The sequence below is a fragment of the Cydia strobilella genome, chromosome 6 (assembly GCF_947568885.1).
Source record: "Cydia strobilella chromosome 6, ilCydStro3.1, whole genome shotgun sequence".
Lineage (NCBI taxonomy): Eukaryota > Metazoa > Arthropoda > Insecta > Lepidoptera > Tortricidae > Cydia > Cydia strobilella.
The window spans coordinates 7,011,444-7,034,315 of NC_086046.1; the positions used below are offsets into that span (position 1 = coordinate 7,011,444).

General features: G+C 37.7%; 1 protein-coding gene across 1 annotated transcript in view; it reads right to left on the reverse strand.

Annotated features, from left to right (window-relative positions):
- LOC134742044 (uncharacterized) overlaps positions 1 to 22,043 on the reverse strand; it is a 38,821-nt gene extending 16,778 nt beyond the window's left edge. The window contains exons 1-2 of the mRNA XM_063674971.1: positions 21,909 to 22,043; positions 16,707 to 16,889 (exon numbers count right to left, since the gene is read on the reverse strand). Of these exons, the coding sequence (XP_063531041.1) occupies positions 16,707 to 16,889; positions 21,909 to 22,004 (279 nt within the window). The 5' untranslated portion in view covers positions 22,005 to 22,043. The remainder of the gene's footprint in view (positions 1 to 16,706; positions 16,890 to 21,908) is intronic.
- Positions 22,044 to 22,872: the final 829 nt, after the last annotated feature.

Genomic DNA, 22,872 nt, shown 5'->3' on the forward strand with positions numbered 1-22,872 from the left:
GCGTAACGGTAAAATAGCCATGTCAGATAAACGTCAGTCCATACATTGTGTATGACCATTGGCCGACTATTTCGACAGAAGGGATTGCCTGTTAGTGGCTACTCCTTTTGGTTGTATCCTCCTAGCCACGAACCTCCAGTGTACCAAAAAGACAGTAATAAAACATAACATGTCTGTGAAAGACGTGAGAATTATGGTGACAACATGAACTAGCGTATATGTGAACTAGCAAACTGTGGCAAGCTTATTTGGATCTAGGCTAGCATTTAGCTACAACTAATCAATTAGAATTTAATTTAAATTCAAACAGATTAACGGCCGTATTCGAACAATGCTTATGTCACGAATGTCACGATACGACGATACCCATCTGTTAGTGTCAAAAGTGACGTTTATGGTTGAAGAAATATCAATTTTGACACTGGCAGATCGGTACCGTATCGCTGTGACATCTTATAAGCATTGTTCGAATACGGCCCTAAGAGTCACACGAACCTAGCCGCCCCCATACAATCAATGGTTACACTCATTTTAAAGTTTTACATACAAAACTTCTACTTGTTCTATTTTCTTTTCGTATAACAATTATTAGCAACAAACTATACCCAACTAGCAAATTATGTCGTAAGAAAGGCACCATATAGTACCTACCGTATATAGATATATGTTATAGTATGAATTTTTTGAAATGATTTTTACGCCTAAGACCCTAATTTGTTAAACAAAAGCCATTGGTTTTTTTGTGCGAGCGAACGGCCATTGTGTCTGAGCGCATGCCATTGTGTCTGAGCGCGTAGCACGCGTTAAGACACAATGGCCGACCGCTCGCACAAAAGAAACAATGGCTTTTGTTTAACAGATTAGGGTCTTAGGCGTAAAAATCACTTGAGAAGATTCATAGGTACTATGCGTAAAGGTCTACTCCAAGTTTCATGTAATTTAAGCATGTCGTTTTAAAATGAAAGCGTAACTTCGATTGTATGGTAGCGACTTTTGGCGGCGAGTTCGTGAGACTCTTAACAGTGTATTGATTCTTAATTTCTTACACAGTTCACTTAAAAAGAGTCAGCGTCGTCAGCGATAGTGCTTTTAAGATTAGACTCACTTGTTAAAAATGCTCTAAACCTGCGTTTTAAGATCCTAAAGATTTTCTATGATTAAGGCTGTTCCATCGGTTTGCCGCTGTCTTTGTCACATTTCACAAGAAAGAACGGGAAAGAACATACGCGCCAAGTGTCAATTTTGACCGAATTTTGTCGGTTTTTATTTATATTAAAAACGTTACCTTACAGTATCGAAATTCTAAAGCTATGAAATTACTATTTATGTTAAGATTGTTTTTTCTTCTTTTTTTTATAGTATCACATAATAAATAACCGAGTAAAGTAGGATTAAAAGTCTGAGTTAGAGGTGACGTTGTGAATTAATTGTATCGAGCGAAGTGTCATAATTCGTGTATCGGAAGCTATGTTGTTAAAGATAATATAGTCAAGAACTACATATATTTTTTCCACGTCTACGAATATCAACGCCTCTTAGAAAAACATGATCATATAAGGAGATTTGTCGCCTTCTGGCTCAGGGAACCGCCTTAAGCACAATTGCGTAAGTTTTAAGGGCTAGACAGAGTAGAAAGTAGACAACCAAAATGTACAAAAGCATAAAGGCAGGCAGTGCGTTTAATTACCTAGCACGTCAAGATTGCGCCGGATGCTCGGGTTGTTTATTGTTTATATTGACTCTATACAGTAAACTACATGAATACGGCCTCACCTAATATCCATCGGGCTATAATATTGCGAACTGGCGAGAGACCGGCAGGATGTTATGAAGGATTCTATCTCTGGATCTATTGGAATAAATTAAAGTTAAAAGCTTTGCTACTGAATATTATAAACGTGTATTCAATACACGTGTCCAACATCTATTTATGATTGGGCTTAAGACACTAACCACATAATCCTTATTATGAGTAAGTGACCTATATTACAGATTTGATAATGTTAAATAAACATTGGCACATATCGACAATAGTACGTATTTACTAATAAGTAGTAAGATTTAGCAATATTAACTCAATAATTTGTTTGAACAAAATAATTCTATTTCGTTATTTTTTGCAACGAGATCATGTCACAATAAATCGAAACGGTAGGTAGAAAACTAAAGGCTTATTTTGATTGTAATAAAATAACAGGCAATAAACTTTTGCATATGCATATGATCTGTACAGGTCAAAAGTGATGTTTCTGGTTTAATATAATCTGGCTGATAATTTAGAAAAATAAGAATTACTTTGTGAACAGATTTTTTCCGTATATAACTTTTTTACCACAATTAGGCTTCTGAATCTTTAGTTGGATCATTATTAGCGCCCTCCATGTTTAAAAGTATTATGATAATGTACTAAAGACTTACACAGGGTAATAGCGTGTACAGTGTGGAAAAAAATTATGGGCCCTGGAGGGAAAGTGCCTTTAAACCTCCCGAACTTAGCTCATTTTACTTTAAAAAAAAATATTCTTTTATTTTTAAAAAGAAACAAAACTGGGAATCGAACCGACTAAAAATTACAACAAAATTAAACTCGCTGTGAATAATAACTAGCTATTTTATTCTACTAGTCGATACAGTTAATGTTAATCATTAACATTTCTCCAAGAAACACTCTTATCATTAACAATCTTACACTCGTCTGTCGTACAAAACATCCATAAATCAAAAATTTCGGACAGGAATATTTTTAGACAAGCTAAATTGAACAAAAAATTAAAAATCTATGAATGCACTTTTCTTTTTAAGAATAAAATCATGTTTCCTTTAAGTTAATGAGCTAACTTAAGGCTTTAAAGCACTTTCCCTCAAGGACCCATAATTTTTTCCATTCTGTATAAGAAGGTTTATGCCTCATAGCATTAAAGTCCGCCTTTTGTACGATTGTATTTTCTTTTGTGCAATAAAGATTAAATAAATAAATAAAGTTTATAAAATGCGACCAACTGAAAAATCGTAGACTATTCGCAACCTAACGCAATAACAAAAAGTTTAAAATAAGTAAGTTGATTGATCTAGATATTAGAAAGACTTTTAGATAATATTTATATCCAATCGTATAACCATAGACGTAAAATTCAGACTTTATTTTACACCTAAAAGCGTTGAGCTAATTGAATAATTTTAGGTGGATACTTATCTCCACTAGGTACGCCCGAAAATTTTATGAAGGCTCGGAAAACGGTGCTACTAGTAGGTCATTACCGTTCTCTTAAATATTTACAAACAGATTTCCCGGCTGCTTTATCATTGCGAAACTTAATTAGCAGCAACGCAATAAAGGAAAGGAACCAATGAGCGTTTAAAAGCTTTAACCTTCGTAACCAAATAAACGGTATGCCAATAAAAGTTAAAATAACGAGGCAAACATGCAATTAGCGACGCCTCAGGTGACCTGGTTACTGGAACAGTTTTGTGTCGATGTGTCAACATGATTCAGGAATATGTGCGTCACAATAACTCTGACATTGGGCACAGGGTTATTGTTTCCGACGCAGCACTGTGAAAACGACGCCATACTTTGTGGTTGGACATGGGTATTTTCTGGTTTTTGACGATAACTTTTTATTGTCCTAACAAAAATCCACGAAATTTAGTTAGGATCTTAGTTTTTTCAAGAATATCCCTACCAAATTTTGCGACTCTTTGTCAATACCATAAAAAGCCTTCCGATCAAGGACTGGTAATACTAGAAGATGTTAATAACTTACGAAAAAAAGTTTCAAATATTTGCTAATAAGTCTTCTTCGCTAAACTACGTACCTAATACCTACCGTATAACCGGTATAACAATACAACACTATTTGGTCTCGCTTGCAAAGTAGAGTTTGAATTGTTATATGAGGAACTCAGAATTGCAATTAGTCAGTAATTTTCTAGATCCTCTGCTGGTTTAATAAGTTTTAAAATCTTGAGATGCTCAAGGCTCGAGGTAGTAATTCTCGTTCTAGTTATAAGTTCTAGTTATTATTATAATATTTTAATAGGTAATGTAATAGGTAAGGTAGTTTAATTATAATGTTTGACCGAGCTAAATTTTTAATGACATACTTAGGTTACAACAAAAATATTTAACTCTCTTTTGTATATTCTGTGTAATGTGATTTGTTCAAAGTTTGACTCCTCCCACGGATGTTGGGAACAATCTTAATACTGTTGGGATAATCCCATGGGAAAGGTATTTGACAGTATTCTTTGCAACTCGAGAGTCCTTAAGAACTTGTGAAAGGAAAAACTTGTGTCAACAAATCTCTCGGCGACCCCATTTTCGATATATGCTCAACAACAAGCTTATCTGTAATATCAATATTGTAAAAATGCGTGACGCGCTGTCCAATAATTAACCATCTATGTTTCTGGTTATTTACCTATTTTTTTAGCATTTGTGAATTGTATTAATTTGTTTTTCAGAATCTTGGTTTTCAATTAATCTAAGTTCAAACAAACAACATGGGTAAACACGTAAACAGTTTAAGAGATGATCTTTTATAACCGAAAGTTTTTTTTATATGTTTTCCTTTGGAAAAATTGGCATGATGTCTGCTTGCCTAAGTACTAGCAATAATATTCCTCTATCGTCACGACCGTCTAAACAATTTGCCCAATAACAACACAGTGTAAGATAGATTCAAGCACAGAGGGTTACGTTTCCGTAACACATTTTATTTCTTTTTTTTTAGAGGACTCTTTGTATGTTTTTTTATTTATGTTTTAGTCGGATTGTAATGTCGTTGTAATCGGCGGATCCTATTCTACAACTTTCTAACTTATCCTACAACTTCCATCTTCATATCTGATAATACCCAGAACCTTCGGAGTACCTAACTGGGGTGAAGTAGAATAGGGCAGAGTACCGTTCTCTTGTATCACGAGGCCAAAATCCTTTTTGGATCACTGAGCCAGTGAAATAAGTAGCCTACAATTTCGCTTACAATTGAATATCCAATCCGTAATAACTCCAACTGTCCAAATCCATCATCGCTAATAAAGCTAGTCTGATGGCAATTTCCGCGTATGAGAACTTTACTGTTCTCCACAGCGCTCGCACATTATAATCCAGCTTGATAAACAAACTGTCAAACGATCAGTCGATCGCGCGCTAACGCGGCATGTTTACGTTTCGGCAGACGGTGTGTGAATCAGCCGGAATGTTTGTGGATCGCCTAACCGCCAACGTACTATTACCACCGCTACATCATTACCATAACTTATCGAGCGCATGGGGCATGTTCAGATTTATAAAATATGATAATAATTTAATTTCAATCTTATGGCATGTTGGTACACATACCTACAGGAGAGCGAAGATCGATACCTGTTCTATTAGTTCGTCTCATTGTCAGGCAAATTCATTATAAAATTCTATGTGACATCAGATGATCAGAAAACAAACGAGAACGTGCGCTAATATTTCATTTCAAGTACATAGTTATGTATAGAGTAGTCTAACAGCATAAGTTCCCACTTTTCGATAGACTGCTTTCTTAGGGGGGATTAACTCAACGTGGCTAGGATATCTATGAACATTCGTGAGCTCAAACTTTCATGATGGTACCTATGTCATAATTAGGTGCAGTGGCAGACGTAGGCACAGCCTGTCAAGGTCAGTGCAACCAATCCGTAGCTAATCCATACAATCCATACTAATATTATAAATGCGAAAGTCTGTCTGTCTTTCTGTCTGTGTGTTCCCTCTTCACGCTTAAACCGCTGAATCGATTTAGATGAAATTTGGCATAGAGATAGGTTGAGTCCCTGAGAAGGACATAGGATAATTTTTATCCCGAAAATCATCCCTTATGAAAGTAAAAAGCGGGGTGGAATTGAGATAATTAATGAAGTGCCTGCTAATTTGTGTGCATAATATGCTGAATAGAATGGAATGGAATGGAATGGAATGGAATGGAATGGAATGGAATGGAATGGAATGGAATGGAATGGAATGGAATGGAATGGAATGGAATGGAATGGAATGGAATGGAATGGAATGGAATGGAATGGAATGGAATGGAATGGAATGGAATGGAATGGAATGGAATGGAATGGAATGGAATGGAATGGAATGGAATGGAATGGAATGGAATGGAATGGAATGGAATGGAATGGAATGGAATGGAATGGAATGGAATGGAATGGAATGGAATGGAATGGAATGGAATGGAATGGAATGGAATGGAATGGAATGGAATGGAATGGAATGGAATGGAATGGAATGGAATGGAATGGAATGGAATGGAATGGAATGGAATGGAATGGAATGGAATGGAATGGAATGGAATGGAATGGAATGGAATGGAATGGAATGGAATGGAATGGAATGGAATGGAATGGAATGGAATGGAATGGAATGGAATGGAATGGAATGGAATGGAATGGAATGGAATGGAATGGAATGGAATGGAATGGAATGGAATAGAATAGAATAGAATACATTTATTAACGTCACATGGTACGTTACATAAGAGAGTGTAAAGAAAAGGAGCGGACGAAAAAAGGACCCCCACTCAGCTTAATGCCACGGATAGCCGCAGCGTAATGCCACGGCTGGCCGCAGCGCTGATCTTCGGTAGGGACCTAACTAATAACTAACATAAGATTAACATTAAAGTTACAACAAACAAACAATGAGAAAAAAAACTAAACAACAAAAGAACAAAAAAAAAATGAAAAAAAAAAAGAAAACTTTTTTTTTTTTGTTTATTTAGAACACAAACAGTCACATATACAACTGGATTTGAAATACAAATGTACTTAACATACTTAAGAAACAGACCTGGAGGTTCATTATTAAGTACATATAATGTTAACATACACACTAAAACAACAGAGATAAAAAGAAGATCAAAGAAAAACAAAGAAAAACATGATATGAAAACATGATGATATTTTATTTTAATAACAAAATTTCCGTGAGACACAGATATTGTTGCTGCTAATTTGATTCAATTTGAGCATATTATGCACACAAATTAGCAGGCACTTCATTCAGCTGCTGTTACTAAGTCCACGCAGACGAAGTCGCAGGCAAAAGCTAGTAATAAATATACGTATTCAAAAACCACAGCGGTTCACAAGAGGCGACCACTCGCCAGCGCTCGGCAAGTAATGGGAATATCATTCCAGCTAGCTACACCTACTTTGATGTTGCGTCGGTTTAATTAACAATTTGATTGGGCTAAACAATGCCGCGCGTATACAATATTACGATAGAATTTACATAGTTTGATTACGGATGCTGGATACAGGCTGGATAGCGTATGTCATAATCGCAAACAACGGGAATCCGATGAACTTACGGTTAGGCAAATACAATTTGCGTACTAAGTTATACCAGTAAGACGCTTACAATTATTAATACATACTCGTATTATCGAAAGAATGTGGATATTATTCTATTACATATCCAGAATACTAAAATAAAACACGAAATTATTACAATGAAAAGAGAAATAACTTTTTGTCAACAATTTCATTTTTTTTATAAGCTTTTATCGCTGACTGAGGTTGCGTTGTTTTATCATAGAGTTCCTATATGGTCACCTGTGTCCATCATCACCCAAGTTTGTTTGTCCGGCTGCTCATTTGCCTCCTATATCATAAAAATAATCCATATGTGTGTGAAGTTTCAGCTCAATCGAATAATGGGAAGTGAGTCAAATTTGCAAGATATGAACCCGAATGAACATACATACTTACATACAAACATTGCAAGCTAAATAAAAGCTTGTAAAATGTGGAAACTCATAACAATGTTCCAAAGCTTTTATGATAGCATTATTCGACTGAAGAATTTTAACGGCTTCACTTCTTGGTAGTAAGTAAATAAAAGTTAAATTCGATTATTTATGTTCCTAACTTTTGTTTGATTTAAGCGTCTTGTAACATTTTTTTTAGTCCTTGTAAATAAATAAAACGTTTATTTCGATTATAAGTGATTGAAGTACTTTGAGATTATTTGTTGTTTTATTTATATCGTGTAAGGTTTATCTTATATAAGACAGAACCGGGACGGGTGAAATAAATAAAAAATAAATAAAAGGTACTAAAATCTACGCAAACTTCGACCTGCCTTACGCTGAAAGAAATTGACGAGAGGCAGAATTGCTAAGAACATTTTGTTATTTACATTGTATACCTACTCGTAGTGTGACTGGTCGTATCCAAATAGCTCAGTATTAAGCTCATTTTTCATTACAAAAAACATAGAAGATGGTAAAATATACCTTTGTAAAACTGAAATCCTCTTCAGTCGCACATTTCGTTCATAATTCCACTAAGTATTCTGACAGATGAAACTTGAAGCACTTAATTCCATGTTTTATTATTTAACACTAGTGTTCTCGTTAAATTGATCCGTATTTTAACTTAGAAATAAACAAAAAGGTTCAATAACAAATTGCAGCGCGCTGACAATGACACGGAGACTGACAGCTTGACAGGATGTCGAACTGACGTTTAGGTGCTCCTGGTACAATATGACATGCAATAACGTTTTTGATACTACATTCTGATCGTAAAATTTACGTGTAAAAGATAGTTAAATCTTAATTTCCGGAAGTTGTTTTAAACATATTTGTTATTAATAAACGTAAAACACGTTGAAGTGAGTGAAGAATTCGGAAATAAACTAAAAATATCATAAAGTAAAATAATATATCAGATTCATACGTAATGGATTTCAGAACGCACCTTCTTTTATAATTTGTTTGGGCTCCTCAAACGGAACTGCTATCTATGTGTGCGTGAAATGTGGATGTCGTTGTAAATGTCTCTGTCCTTCTAAAACATCGCGTGCGTGAAAGGGATAGATATCGGGGAAATCGACATTTAGTGATTGTAAACGTTAAGATATAGGCCGTAAGGATTAGTAATCACAATTGGACATATGACCTTCTTCTTGAGTCGAGCGCCGTTATGTGCCATGGGGCGAACGACCTCCTTCTCAATTCTGGTATCCTGGTACTTTTTGGATAATGTTTGTCTTAATAAGTCGCCTGTCGCTTGTCGCCGGTCGCCTGTCGCTTGTCGCCTGTCGCCTGTCGCCTGTCGCTGGTCGCCTGTCGCCTGTCGCCTGTCGCTGGTCGCCTGTCGCTGGTCGCCTGTCGCTGGTCGCCTGTCGCCTGTCGCTTGTCGTCGGTCGCCTGTCGCTGGTCGCCTGTCTCTTGTCGCCTGTCGCTTGTCTCTTGTCGCCTGTCGCTTGTAGCCTGTCGCCTGTCGCCGGTCGCTGGTCGCCTGTCGCTGGTCGCCTGTCGCCTGTCGCCTGTCGCTTGTCGTCGGTCGCCTGTCGCTGGTCGCCTGTCTCTTGTCGCCTGTCGCTTGTCTCTTGTCGCCTGTCGCCTGTCGCCTGTCGCTGGTCGCCTGTCTCTTGTCGCCTGTCGCTTGTCGCTTGTAGCTTGTCGCCTGTCGCTGGTCGCTGGTCGCCGGTCGCCGGTCGCCTGTCACCTGTCGCCGGTCGCCTGTCGCTTGTCATCAGTATCCTATTGTTATGTCGCCGGTCGCTTGTCGCCAGTCGCCGGTCGCTTGTCGCTTGTCGCCGGTCGCTGGTCGCTTGTCGTCAGTATTCTATTGTTATGTCGCCGGTCGCTTGTCGCCGGTCGCTTGTCCCTGGTCGCTTGTCGCCGGTCGCCTGTCGCTGGTCGCTTGTCGTCAATATCCTATTGTTATGTCGCCAGTCGTCGGTCGCTTGTCGTCGGTCGCCGGTCGCCTGTCGCTTGTCGCCTGTCGCCTGTCGCAAGTCGCCTGTCGCTACTAAAAGGTATAAAAGGCCGGAGCGGGCACGGGGGGATTCATTCTTTCTTCAACCATCGGACTAGTCGTGACTCTGGCTTTTGGGCGTAATTTTCGTACTGGTAAGCGAAGTTTCTCTGCTACTTTTTCTGTGTTTGTTTTTACTTGGAATTATCTTGGTAAATTAAAACTTAGAATTTGTGTCTGCGTTTGGTTTTACGGGGACAATATCGTCGTAACGCTGAACCTAGACTATTGTGGAGATTCTTTGCTGCTATGTATGGGTTTTATTTTATTGTAAAGTTTTCGATACTGAATTATTCCGAGTGCCGCCACGTTATGCAGGGACAATATCGTTGCATAGCAAGGACTTGGAATTGGTCTGTGTTTGGTTTTACGGGGACAATATCGTCGTAACGCTAAACTAGGACCATAGTGGAGATTCTTTACTGATGTGTTGTGTGTAGTGTTGAGTGCCGTGAAGTGAAATTTTCTACACTGTATTGTTCTAAGTGCCGCCACGTTATGCAGGGACAATATCGTTGCATAGCAGGTACTTGAAATTGTGTCTAGGTTTAATTTTGCGAGAAGTAATTTTCGTAATGTTAAGCTTGGATAATGGTGCCTAAGGGAATTTCACTTCTTTATTTAGTTTGTTTGTTTTGTGAGAAATTTATACTAGTAAAATTACTCTTAGTTATTTTAGTGTTTTTTCTATGGGGTCTTTTGCTATTTTTGAAGCCAGATCATTGCTTGGACTGACAGTTTGTCCAACTAAACATTCATCACGCCTGGCGGTGTTAAAGGTGATGGGTGGTTAGGAGTCTTTTAGTTCCAGGCTTGAGAGGGCCTGGCATCTCTTCTTTACCAACATAAGAGATGAACTATCTCCCAGGTCTCAAAGCCCAGCTGTTAGATGGAAGTGAGGGCATCACGTGCGTGCCATTCGGAGTAATCTGAGCTCACTAAAGTCGGCAGTAATTGGGATCTGGTCCCCTATTAAATATATTTATATATTTCGGTGCTCTGGCGCATGCTAGTGCTGATTGCGGGGAAGGATTCTGTCGTGATTATTATTATTATATACTTAGTCTTAGTTGCGGCAGGACTTCTCATGTGGTTGGTGCTGGTGTGTGCAAAGGGTTCCGATCCACTGATAGACACGGAATAGGGCGACTTACCTCCTAATTCTTTGGCTTGCGAGCATAGGAGGGGGAGTCAAATACACGGACCATTAGTTTTGCTAATCTCGGTTTGGTCTACCGAACTTTCCAGCTTCTAGTAGGGATACACTTGTGTATATTCCAAGGCACTAGGTCAATGGTAAGTGCGATCTGTGCTTTGGGTGTACATAGAGTAGGGCCAGAGGGTAGGATTATAAATAGGGTAGAGTCATACACTATTTGTCTGTAGGGTCTCTTTTATGCTTGGTCTAAGAATCTGATATGGTTGATATAACTTCTTCTTTTAAAGACTTAAAAATATGGCTTCATTAACCTAAAATATGTGTATTTAAAAGGTAAAGGATTCTATTGCCTAAATCTTTCAAACTTTTAATTTATCTGGGGAAAATAAATAAAATTCCTATGAAATCTTTATTTTTATCTATTAAATTTCTGGTTTTTGGAGTAAAGACGAGGTACTAAGTTTTGCAATCAGGTTTCTAAGGTATTTACAAAATAAATTCTTAAAATATCAAGATGGGTTTAGGCATACAGATCGTTCTGGGATAGAAGAATGGTTTGTTTTAGGGACCCCTTGGCAGGCAAGAGCAGTCCAATGGGAATTTGAGTGGAATAATGCTCAACTTGATATTTCAGTCTCATAAAATATAGCAAATAACATTAGTGCTTCGTTTATACATCTAAAAGACTAGAAATTTAGTCTATACTTTTAGTTCTGGGAATTGGGAAAAGGGATTAGTATCCCTAGCTTTTGAACATAAAAAAGAAGTAATTTTGATTGACTGATGATACTTGGCGCTTCTTTCATCAGATCATCTAGGAATGCTTAGGTTGCGAAGCGTTGGTCATAGCCCGTCTGGCTACAATGTTAGGATAGGTGACCCGAATGATGTTTTAAAAACGGGATAAGGCCTTCTGACCCGCATCGAGCATGCGAAGCAGTACGTGTGAACTCACACATCGTTTAGAAGGTGATAGTATAATTATAACTTTTCCTAAAAAGCTAGGGTGTAAATGGGCTTATTCCGGGAGTGCTGCTTCGTATGTTATCCCGAAGGCTTAATAGGCGTAGCGGGACTTCACCAAAAACATTTTTAAACTCATTTTTCCAATAACATTTTTAACCTCATATTAACCATATATGCTGCAATTACCTAAATAATGTCATATGTAGTAAGCCTTTAACAGCATTTACATTACACAAATAGATTTAACAAAATTGTAATATTAATTTCATCACTATGCTCGGAATACTATTTTAGAATGCTTCGCTACGCTCAGTTTTCAATTATGGAATCATTTGCTTCATTCAGGATTCGATGTGCGGCCTCACCGTAAATATGTCAATTTCCTCCCAAGCTACACAAACTACTATTTCTACTACTGTAACTATTAAAATATTCTTTGAATTATTCTTTAGTTTCATAATAATATATCTTCAGTACCATAAATATTTATTTCTTAAAATATAGGTAATAATAGAATAATACCAGAGTCCAAAATTTAGTCGATACTCATTAAAGAATCTAGGGTTCCGCGGTACACTTCGAGGGGTTCTAACTACTATCTAGACGATCACATGGCCAAATTTTAGGGGTAGATTTTTAAGAGGTGTTTAGAATAAGAGTAGTTGCAATAGTAATAGTTGGGGTTGGTGACAGTAGGTACTATTATTTATGTTAAGGCAGGTAGAGAATATTGAAAAACATCTCATTTTATCGTTATTCGTAATTTAGACCTCCGTATCACCTTCATTTTTTACACAAGTAAATGGGAAAAAGACGCGGATGAAGATGATCATTGCAAGTATCAATTGCAAATATGATTAGATTACATCAGATTAGTTATATTTATTTCACAACATATGATTACAGTACAAATTACATTAATGTCATTTATAAGAATCTACATTGTGATCGTCAGAAATAAATTTAAATAATAGGAAAATAATAAATATAATTCAAATGATAGACGAATGATGATGAATTAACTATAAAGATTTTCCACGCCCGATTTACATTGCAATACTAGTAGGTATATTATTATTCTTTTTTTTGCATCGTGTCTGCCATATACGAGTACTTACTTATAAATCACTAGCTTTTGCCCGCGACTTCGTCTGCGTGGACATAGTAACCCCAGCTAAAGTAAGAATAGCGCCTGGAGAAAGTCTTATAGCAATTATTCAATTTGAGCATATTATGCACACAAATTAGCAGACACTTCATTAATTATCTCCATTCCACCCCGCTTTTTACTTTCTTAAGCGATGATTTTCGGGATAAAAACTATCCTATGTCCTTCTCAGGGACTCAACCTATCTCTATGACAAATTTCATCTAAATCGATTCAGCGGTTTAAGCGTGAAGAGGGAACACACAGACAGACAGACAGACTTTCGCATTTATAATATTAGTATGGATCAGTAGGTAATCTTTAACAATCAAATAAAAAGTAATAAGATTTAGTGGTTAATACTTATTAGCTGAACTAATTACCTACCTAACCCTTATATCTAAGAACAGCTGTAAAAAATTAATAAATTCATTTGTATTTGTAAACATTATGATGTAGGTTTTTTGGCGCGCAATACAATTCACATATATTATGTACGAGTATTATTTGATTGTATTTAACTGAAACTGAATACCCATATGATGTACAATCCATTCTGTGCGTATCAGTAGGCGGATCACATGACAAAACCTTCGACTAAAGGGTGATCTGGGTACGGACTGCAACAGAAGTTATTATTCTTTTTATGCATTGTTGCCCAGAAAAGCCTAAGGTACGCTATGCCTACCTACTAAATAATAACGTTCTGATCGTCACGTGACTTTTTGTAGCATCTGAGTGAATTGCAAAAAAATACAGTCGCCATCAGATATATCGGAGCGGCAGAGGCGCTCACAAATATCTGAACACGCCTCTATTGTAAAGGCGCTAGGGTGCGTGTTCAGATATTTTTGAGCACCTTGGCCGCTCCGATATATCTGATGGCGACTGTACATAGTTAAGGAATGTAATTAGTCTAAAGTTAATTAATTCCATTTGTGTTACGACAATTAAGCCATTTCTATTTAAGTTACGTGCATGAAAGTGTGTTAGCGTATGCTATAGACTTACTCGTATATGCAGGCATCGTAAACTGCGAGCGAAATCCATTTAAATGACGTATGACAACCTGCAGTAACAACCCTAGTACTTCAATGGATTTCGCTCGCAGTTTACGATGCCTGCTTATATGTGTATGAATTGAGTACAATAAATGTAATACAATACAATTTACATGGTGGATAATTTTCGTAACACAAATGAATCAATTAAATCAAGACTAATCACAGCTTCTTAATTACGCACAATTTTCGGATTTAAACTAAAACAAGTGAGTATAAACCGTGAAATTATTTAATGTTACACACATTTTTTTTGCAATTCACTCATCCTGATCGATGTTTTTAGGGTTTCGTACCCAAAGGTTAAAAACGGGACCCCTAGATAGTTGAAATTTTCACAGATGATGTATTTCTGTTGCCGCTTTAACAACAAAAACTAAAAACAGAATAAAATTAATATTTAAGTGGGGCCCCATCCCATACAACAAACGTGATGTTTTGTCGTTTTTTGCGTAATGGTACGGAACCCTTCGTGCGCGAGTCCGACTCGCACTTGGCTGGTTATTTACTTTTCGTTTGGCATTTGTCGATGTACGATTGTCAGCTTGGCTAGGCCCCCAGAACGGCTCAAGCGATAATAGTCGAGCTTCGTGACGGCATGAATGAAACGTCATCTTGAATAACAAAAGCAGTCATCAAAATTACAATAAGGAAAAAGTGTATGTAAATATATAGTTATTATTATCGTTATATGTAGAAACCTGATATCTATTAAAATTTATTTATTTTCCTCATACAACGCCGTAATTAGGGGAAGGGGCCTCAAAATGTCACGCAATGTGCCAAAAATACTACTTTCCTTTACCGCTTAAATACATGATTTACTTGGTGAAAAGCAGAGATGTGTACTAGCGTACCTTTTTTGTCTATAAAAAATGGGTACCTAAGTAATTTCACCTCGACAAGCAATATTAGAACTTGCAATGCAACACTTCGGAACACACGTTCCGAAATTAGTCGGATCATGGTCGACATAATAAATGCTCTTATTTTTCTTTCAATAAAAAATATACTGATGTTAACAAAATTTCGCTATCACACAGAACATTCCGTTCTACTACTTTATTACTAATTACGTATTTGTAAGACATCTCCAAAACAAAACAATTTCTTGGAATACACTAAAATATAATGCTCAGCTAAACGAAAACCTACATGATTATATTCAAATTACCTTATCTTTTTTCCTGGAAACCCACAAAGGAAAACGAGGACAGGGCGCGAAACCGGCTTACATGATGTGATTACGAGTACGTCCGTCGGTTGTATCAGAAACTGTTTACCTCGAAAAACAATATGATTTATTTTTTGTCTTTGGCACAATGTTTTAAATATAGCACTAGAATGATCATTTTGATTATGCTAGATTTTTACAAATAAATTCGTAAATACGGTAAAGATCAAAACTACAAGAAAGAACTATTAAATTGAAGCTGCTTAAAATTCAAAAAGTTGAAAGTCAAACTGCAAAAATATCTTGTGATCCAGGGGACAAAGGGCGGACTTCAAACTTTAAAATATGGGACATAATCTATTTGAAATTTATTTGACATTAGGTAGTCTCAGCGCAGGTCGTTTGTGTCAATATATAAGTAAGAGCACGCAATATTAAATCAGTTCAGATTTGTAATGTTCCTCCGCAAATAATAATATGTAGGTATGTCGGCCTAAGGCTAAAAGTATTTTGCCACAAAAAAATTGATCGAACTGTGTTTTGGGATTATTCAGGTTTATGCTAATTAACACTAACATTTCTACAATTTTAATAAGATTCAAAGTTAAAGTTAGGTTAGTATTATAATACCATATTATTATATTATTGTTATCATAAATAAGCAATAGACAAAATGGTCGATATACTTTACAACATGAAGTTAAGCTTCACTGTAATGCTAATAGTTACTGTAGAGACTTTTTTCAGGTACAGTGAAAAAATAAATAGGGAAAAAAAACACCATCCTTTAGGATGCAGCGCGGTGCATCAGTGGAATGCTTTTAGCATCCGACCGCTCGCAAAAGATAATGGCTTCACAGATTAGAAGTTCACCTCACTAATCATGCCTACGATATCACTGAGCTACTGAAAAAGCAACTTACCCTATGCTGTTCCCTGTTGGCAGAAAACAACGCCTATCTGGGATGGGCGTTGCCTATTAATTAAAAAGTCCTCTTAAATTTAACATTTGCAGGATTGAGCTGCAAATGCGAACATTCCTTACCTCGACAATAATGTTTTATTTAATCGGAGCTGCTTAAGACTTAAAAACCGGCCAAGTGCGAGTCGAACTCGCGCACGAAGGGTTAAGTACCATTACGGAAAAAAACAGCAAAAAAATCACGTTTGTTGTATGGGAGCCCCATTTAAATATTTATATTATTCTGTTTTTAGTATTTGTTGTTATAGCGGCAACAGAAATACATCATCTGTGAAAATTTCAACTGTCTAGCTATCACGGTTCATGAGATACAGCCTGGTGACAGACGGACAGCGGAGTCTTAGTAATAGGGTCCCGTTTTTACCCTTTGGGTACGGAACCCTAAAAAACTACAGAAAAAAGCAACTTACCCTATGCTTCTCCCTGTTGGCAGAATACAGAACCCATCCCACGTAAATGAACATAATGAGTGCGGGAACGACTAAACTGGCCACTACTGGGATCTTCCGCACCCACGCGTGGTATATCGCCAGGAGTAGTAAGCATATGCCCACTAGGATCGCGATGTACCGCCCAGTACGCTGCCGCTCTTCCTGCAAAAAATGAATAATTAAATAACCGATTACTGTTTCGCCAGTATGTTTTTGTAAAACCCTTAAGTAATAAGATCTTGGCAGCCGCCACATAATTAAAGTTACGCTTTCACTTTAAAACCATAATAATATGCAACTTGGTTGAATCTTGGCATGAATATTTAAGTAACATACATATTTATAACTCTCCCGACACTTTATTTAGTAAGAATTTATTAATGAAACCGATTTCGATTATCGACAATAATACAGCCTAGAAATCGGAGAAAAATAGAATTTAATCTCGAAAATGCTCATAGAATTTCCACTCATTTCAACAGTTGACAGTGCGCACGCTAACAAGGATAAGCTGTACTCGTACGCTTAATATAAATAGGTATAGGTAAATATTTATATTCATTAATAGTTTTCTAGCTGTAATTACTTTCAAGAGCAATGAAAACGCTAGTGAACCGTGACCCGACAGTAATTTACTTGACAGAAAAATTGCACTGGTGGTTTTCACATGAAAATTAAACCATTAAGGTTACCTACATTTGGATGTCGATTCAGCATCGTTGTTGTTGCAGCGTTACTGCTACAGCATTGTAGTAGGGTCATTCTACAGCAATCTCATTCCCCTGGAGTATATTCTCCTATTCGCAAACTCCCAGGAAATTCTGCTCAGCCGTTATGGTTGTAAATGGAACTTGGCACGGGTTACGCAGTCACCAAAAATGAGATGCTAATAAAGCGGGATCTCCTGGAAATTTGCGAATAGGTATGGCCAGGGGAATGAGATTTTTATAGAATGACTCAGTAGCGGAAAACGTGAGATATCCTTGATAAAATGAGTGATAGATTGAACGTTCTAATCGCGACAGCAATGCAACAACGACATCGCAATTTACTAATTTGCGAACAGTAACGCTGGCGCTGCTTCAGTCATCATCTCAATGAAACCTTAAAACTTGAGTGATATTTTCAATTACGAAGCCATAATACAATCATTATGATCTTCACCAACATATTTCGCGGACTTATAAAATACCACTTACCAGCCACAAACCACTTATTATTTTAGCTAAGCCCAATCAACTATATGAATTTCATTAGTTACTCGGTAAGTGTCCCCCGGGCTGGTAGGACCTCGGCAGTCAATCAGCGGCGCGATTGAATCACAACTGCAAATACGGGGAATATTCAGTCGTGGCGTGGCTTGTTTTGCCTAATAGTTACCGATGAGATGCGCATGGGGATTGACCGTAATTTGGTAGTCTGTCTCAACTAACTTTGCAACCATTTGAACAGAACAAAGTAAGGGAGTTTCATTATATACGTTATATTTTCATAGAAATTTTACATTAATGATGGGAAAACCACACTTTGCCATTGCAAATGGCATGCAGGTTTCGCTTGGTCCGCCTGTAGCCGTTTCGATTAAATATTTTTAGAAAACTGGTTAATTAATTTAATTAATTATTTAATTTATTTAACTAATTAATTTAACGTTTCATACAAGAAATGATACGTAAGTTCGTTACCCTTGGATCTATATCGGAATCCCTAAATTTTTTTATCCTATTTTTGCATTCTCTAATATTTTGTCATAATGATCATTTGTCCTAACTCATATGCTCTAATTTTGGTTTCCCTAATATTGTACAAATGATTTTTTTTGCCCTCTTATTTTATTTCATAATGTCACTTGCCATATTGATTATTTATCCTACTGTCATGTTCCATAATTGTTATTTGTCATAATTATTATTAGCCTTAAGATCATAATATATGTCCTAATCATTATTTTATCTAACTCGGGGGTCGCAGTTCTAACTTTTTTTTTTTGACCCTGCGTCAAGCTAGCCCATAGGTGGTATGTGGGACTCGCTCCTCCCAAGGCTCCCTCTGCTAGTCAGAGAGAGAGGAGGAGAATACCCACTAAAATCCCCTGCGGCGTTTCCGTCACCTGCCGTTGACGGGAGGCGCCATGTGATCGCTAGCATTCTAACCACGACGCGTGCCCAGCGGTCCTGGCTATTCTATGCTAGGACACCCACTCCAAGGAGGGGAGAGTCAGAAACGCTTGACTCTCCCTCTATCCCGTAGGGCCAAATTCTGCGGGTCCCCAACCCGCTGGCCCTACTGAGGGAGAACGCTATTTGCATTGGCAAATTGCACGCGTCTTCTCCCTCTCAGTCTGCGCCGGCTCGGGGGCGCATCCGAACTTTCCTCGCGCTCCCTCTCCGCTGCCTCCTTCCCGGACATCACTATATCACAGAAGGAGGCCACCGCATCCCAGGATCTCTCGCTGCGCAACATTGACGCCACAACACTGTGCAGCGAGAGATCCACTACTCCAAGGACTGTTACCAGGTCCGCCCGTTCCACAGCTCAGCGGTTACACACCTCAGGCGTGTGCTGGGCCGTGTCGTCGATATCCCCACACTGACACGTGACGGACAGGGCTGGCCTCTCTTTTTATTCTGTGCAGGGACCGAAGCACCCGTGTCCGGTCAGCACCTGCGTCAGTCTAAAGCCGACCCTACCGTGTTTGCGGTCCAACCAGCGGTCAAACGACGGGAGGAGTGCCCCTATGGTGCGGGTTCCATAGGAGGAGTCCTCCAGGTCTCTCTTCCACTGGTTTCTTTCCTTCTTCCGTGCTCTTTTCCGGGCAGCCCTCACCTCTTCAGGGGCAGGGTACTCACCTGTGTTACTGCTCCTGACCCTTTCCTGGTATGCCTCAGCAAGCGTCCCAGCCTCAAGCTCCCACGGTGGGGTGCCCGCCAAGATGCACGCCGCCGCCCCCGTCACCGTTATATAGCTCCTAACTATTCGGATGGCCACCACTCTCTGCGGCCTTCGTAGCATGGCCCTGTTCTTCTAATGTAATTTGTCGGCCCATATGGGTGCCCCATAGAGGGCCATGCTACGGGCAACGCCCGCGTAGAGGCGTCGGCAGGCAGCCGACGGTCCCCCCACAAAAGTCGCAGTTCTAACCTAACCTAACCTACTTTTCTGGCAGCGGTTCGTTTTTGCGAGGGTCGCAGTTTTAACCTAACCTAACCTAATTTTCTGGCAGCGGTTCGTTTTCACAAGTTGATTTTTTTCGCAAGTTGATTTTTTTCTTTTTTTTCCATTAAGACAAAAAAGTTAGGGCAAGTAATATGAGGACAAACGTTGTTAGGGATTGCGAAAATTATGGAAAAAAACATTAGGAATATTGATCGTTATGGTAAAAATGCTTAGGACAAATGAGTTTTAGGACAACCATTACATGGAAAACGATTGTTATGACAATTGATCGTTAGGGCTAGTGCCCATTAGGACAAAACAGTTAGGGCAAGTGACTCTAGGACAAACGTTGTTAGGAATTCCGAAGGAGACCCGTTACCCTCATACATTTTTTTACGCTTTCGATTCAAATAAAACTCTTAATTTGCTTATGCCATAATATTATACCGATCGATTACTTTTTAAAGTGATTACTTATTAGCAAATATACTACCTGGAACCAATTTTAATAGACGAATGACGGACGTAACCATATATATATATTATTTAGTTTAGTAGCACTCTTAGTTATAAACATAGCTAGAGAATTATATGAGGCCAGTATGAGGCATACTCATGGCTACGCATTTCAACACGAGCGTGACCATTCATAAATTTACAATTCCGACAATCATTAAATGCACAGAATATTTTAATAGCTACCTACCTACATTGCTAGTTATTTTGCACGTGCTAATGGTTTATCGACTAGTTGCATTGAAAACTCGAGTCAAGATTCATATTTTTTTGTTGTTGTTTTTGATAGACCTTTTTACGACCTTATTTTAGAAATACTTAACTACTTATTTTTTTTTTTACTTCTTTACATTTCATATTACAATGCAAAGCAGTTCAAAGAAAGAAACAACAACATAAAAGAACTACTTAAAAACTAAAGGAATGGTAAACATACACTACAAACAATTTTATAGCTATTAAAAAAACGCAGGTATGTTATTTAGTGTGATGGTGAGATCAAAACTTGTCTAGTTTTAAGGGTTTGATCTTAAACGTATTTTAGAAGAGAAGGGCCCCCTCCATCTAGCATTAAAACCGTGAGTCCAAGAAATGTGACAAAAAACCAAGAAAACAATTCCTAATAAAAAAAAAATTGTTTGGATTTTTTTCGAGTAGGTACACAACCTTTGCATAATCGATGAAAACTATATCTGTTATATAAGTATAAAGGGAGGACGAAGGTGCCCTAAATATAGGTTTTACTATGGTTGGTTTTTTTTTTTTCGTTCGTGTACGATGGTTCGACACGCAGGTTTTTTCATTTGCTGCAATTTCATATGGAAATGTGCAGGTGTTTATTTATATTGCCGTTTTAATAAGTAAAGGAATTATTTATTAGAATTAGGGTGTTAATAAACTCGTTACGAGTTATTTTTTTCATAATTGTTTAGACACGAGTAGTGGTTAACAGTTGCACGGGGTTAATGGTTATGCGAGTAAGTAATTTAAAACAAAAGTCATAATTTAAACGATAAGGTTTTGGGATTATCCTTTTTGCTTAACTATGCATACATGTTCACGATATAGTTATTATATGTATGCACGGTTAAAAAGTCTAGCATTCATATAAAACCCAAGTGCTCTATTTAATCATTTGCAAAAAGAGAGGTTAATTTAGCAAGGGTACCGACCTACTATCTGCTCACAAAAGTTTGAACCGCACATTGGGTACAAAAAGATAGTAAATTACCTACTAGCGCCATGTGCCTAGTTTCACTAAAGTTTGACTAACACTCAGTTGCACTAGGTATTGTTGATCAGCGCTCACTTATTATTTGACATAATACATAATTATCACATGATCGTGTGTATAACTTGGCAAAGTTATATAGTTCACTGGGTATATATATACGTTAGAAAGTTTTTTTAATAACTAGAAAAATTTACAGTATTTCTCATTATCACACACTTTGAACTTATGCCGGTATATAAATTAAACTTATTTTCTTTTGCAGGGACTTTACCCACCTTAATAGTTGCTGAATTTTTTTTTACTTTCACCCTCGTTGCCGGTCGAACGTCATTGTTCAACTTTAAGTTCATCTTGCTGTCTTTGTAATTCATATTAACATTATTAATTTTGCATTAGCAGACTCATTCATAATTTATACGAAAGTTCGTAGCACTAGGTATAAAATATATTTTAATGTTTCGACGATATTCCTAATACGAGATTTTTTCCGCACGTTATTCAAGCGGTCCATGCGTGTGCGCGTTTTTCGCTACAGGCGCTAACTGCAGAAGGCAGACACTGCATAATCCCGCGCTCGGCCGAACTCGCGATAAAATCGCGTAATGGCGCAGTCAATCTCTCAGAACTAAAGACGAGCACAATACATAATTAATCACGATCAAGTAAATATCGGCACTGGGCTGAGATTTGCCAGAGTATTACAGTTTTACGGCTGACGTGAACCAAACCGCTCGAGCGTTCTTTTAAGTTTCTTTCTGGAATAGTTTCAATGTGTTGTCGTGCCCGACTTTAAGGCATAACGAGTCTAGGTTTCGTTTTCAACTTCTATAGCGTATTGGGATCAGTCTTTTGGAATACATTTTATAGTTTTCTGCTTTTTTATTTGCTACTTGTTATGTACGTTCATGTTTTAAACGTCCTGTAGAGTTTTATTTCTCATCTGAGAAGGAAAGCAGTATATGAAAAATGTACAACGATAACAACAAGTATGACTCCATGCAGTTAAATTGTAAAGCACTATTTTCTTTTTTAGCCTCTGTTACTTTCTAAAAACGGAAATAACCCCATTCAAAATCATAAATTACTAGGAATTACAAATCTGGAGACCACCAAATTTGTAAAATACCACAAGTTATACAATATCCAAGGGTACAATCGTACTATTGCGTTACACCATGCTCTAATGAAATTCCCCAGCCGTCATTAAAGTCAATGACTTGAAAGAGAAACACCCCCGTT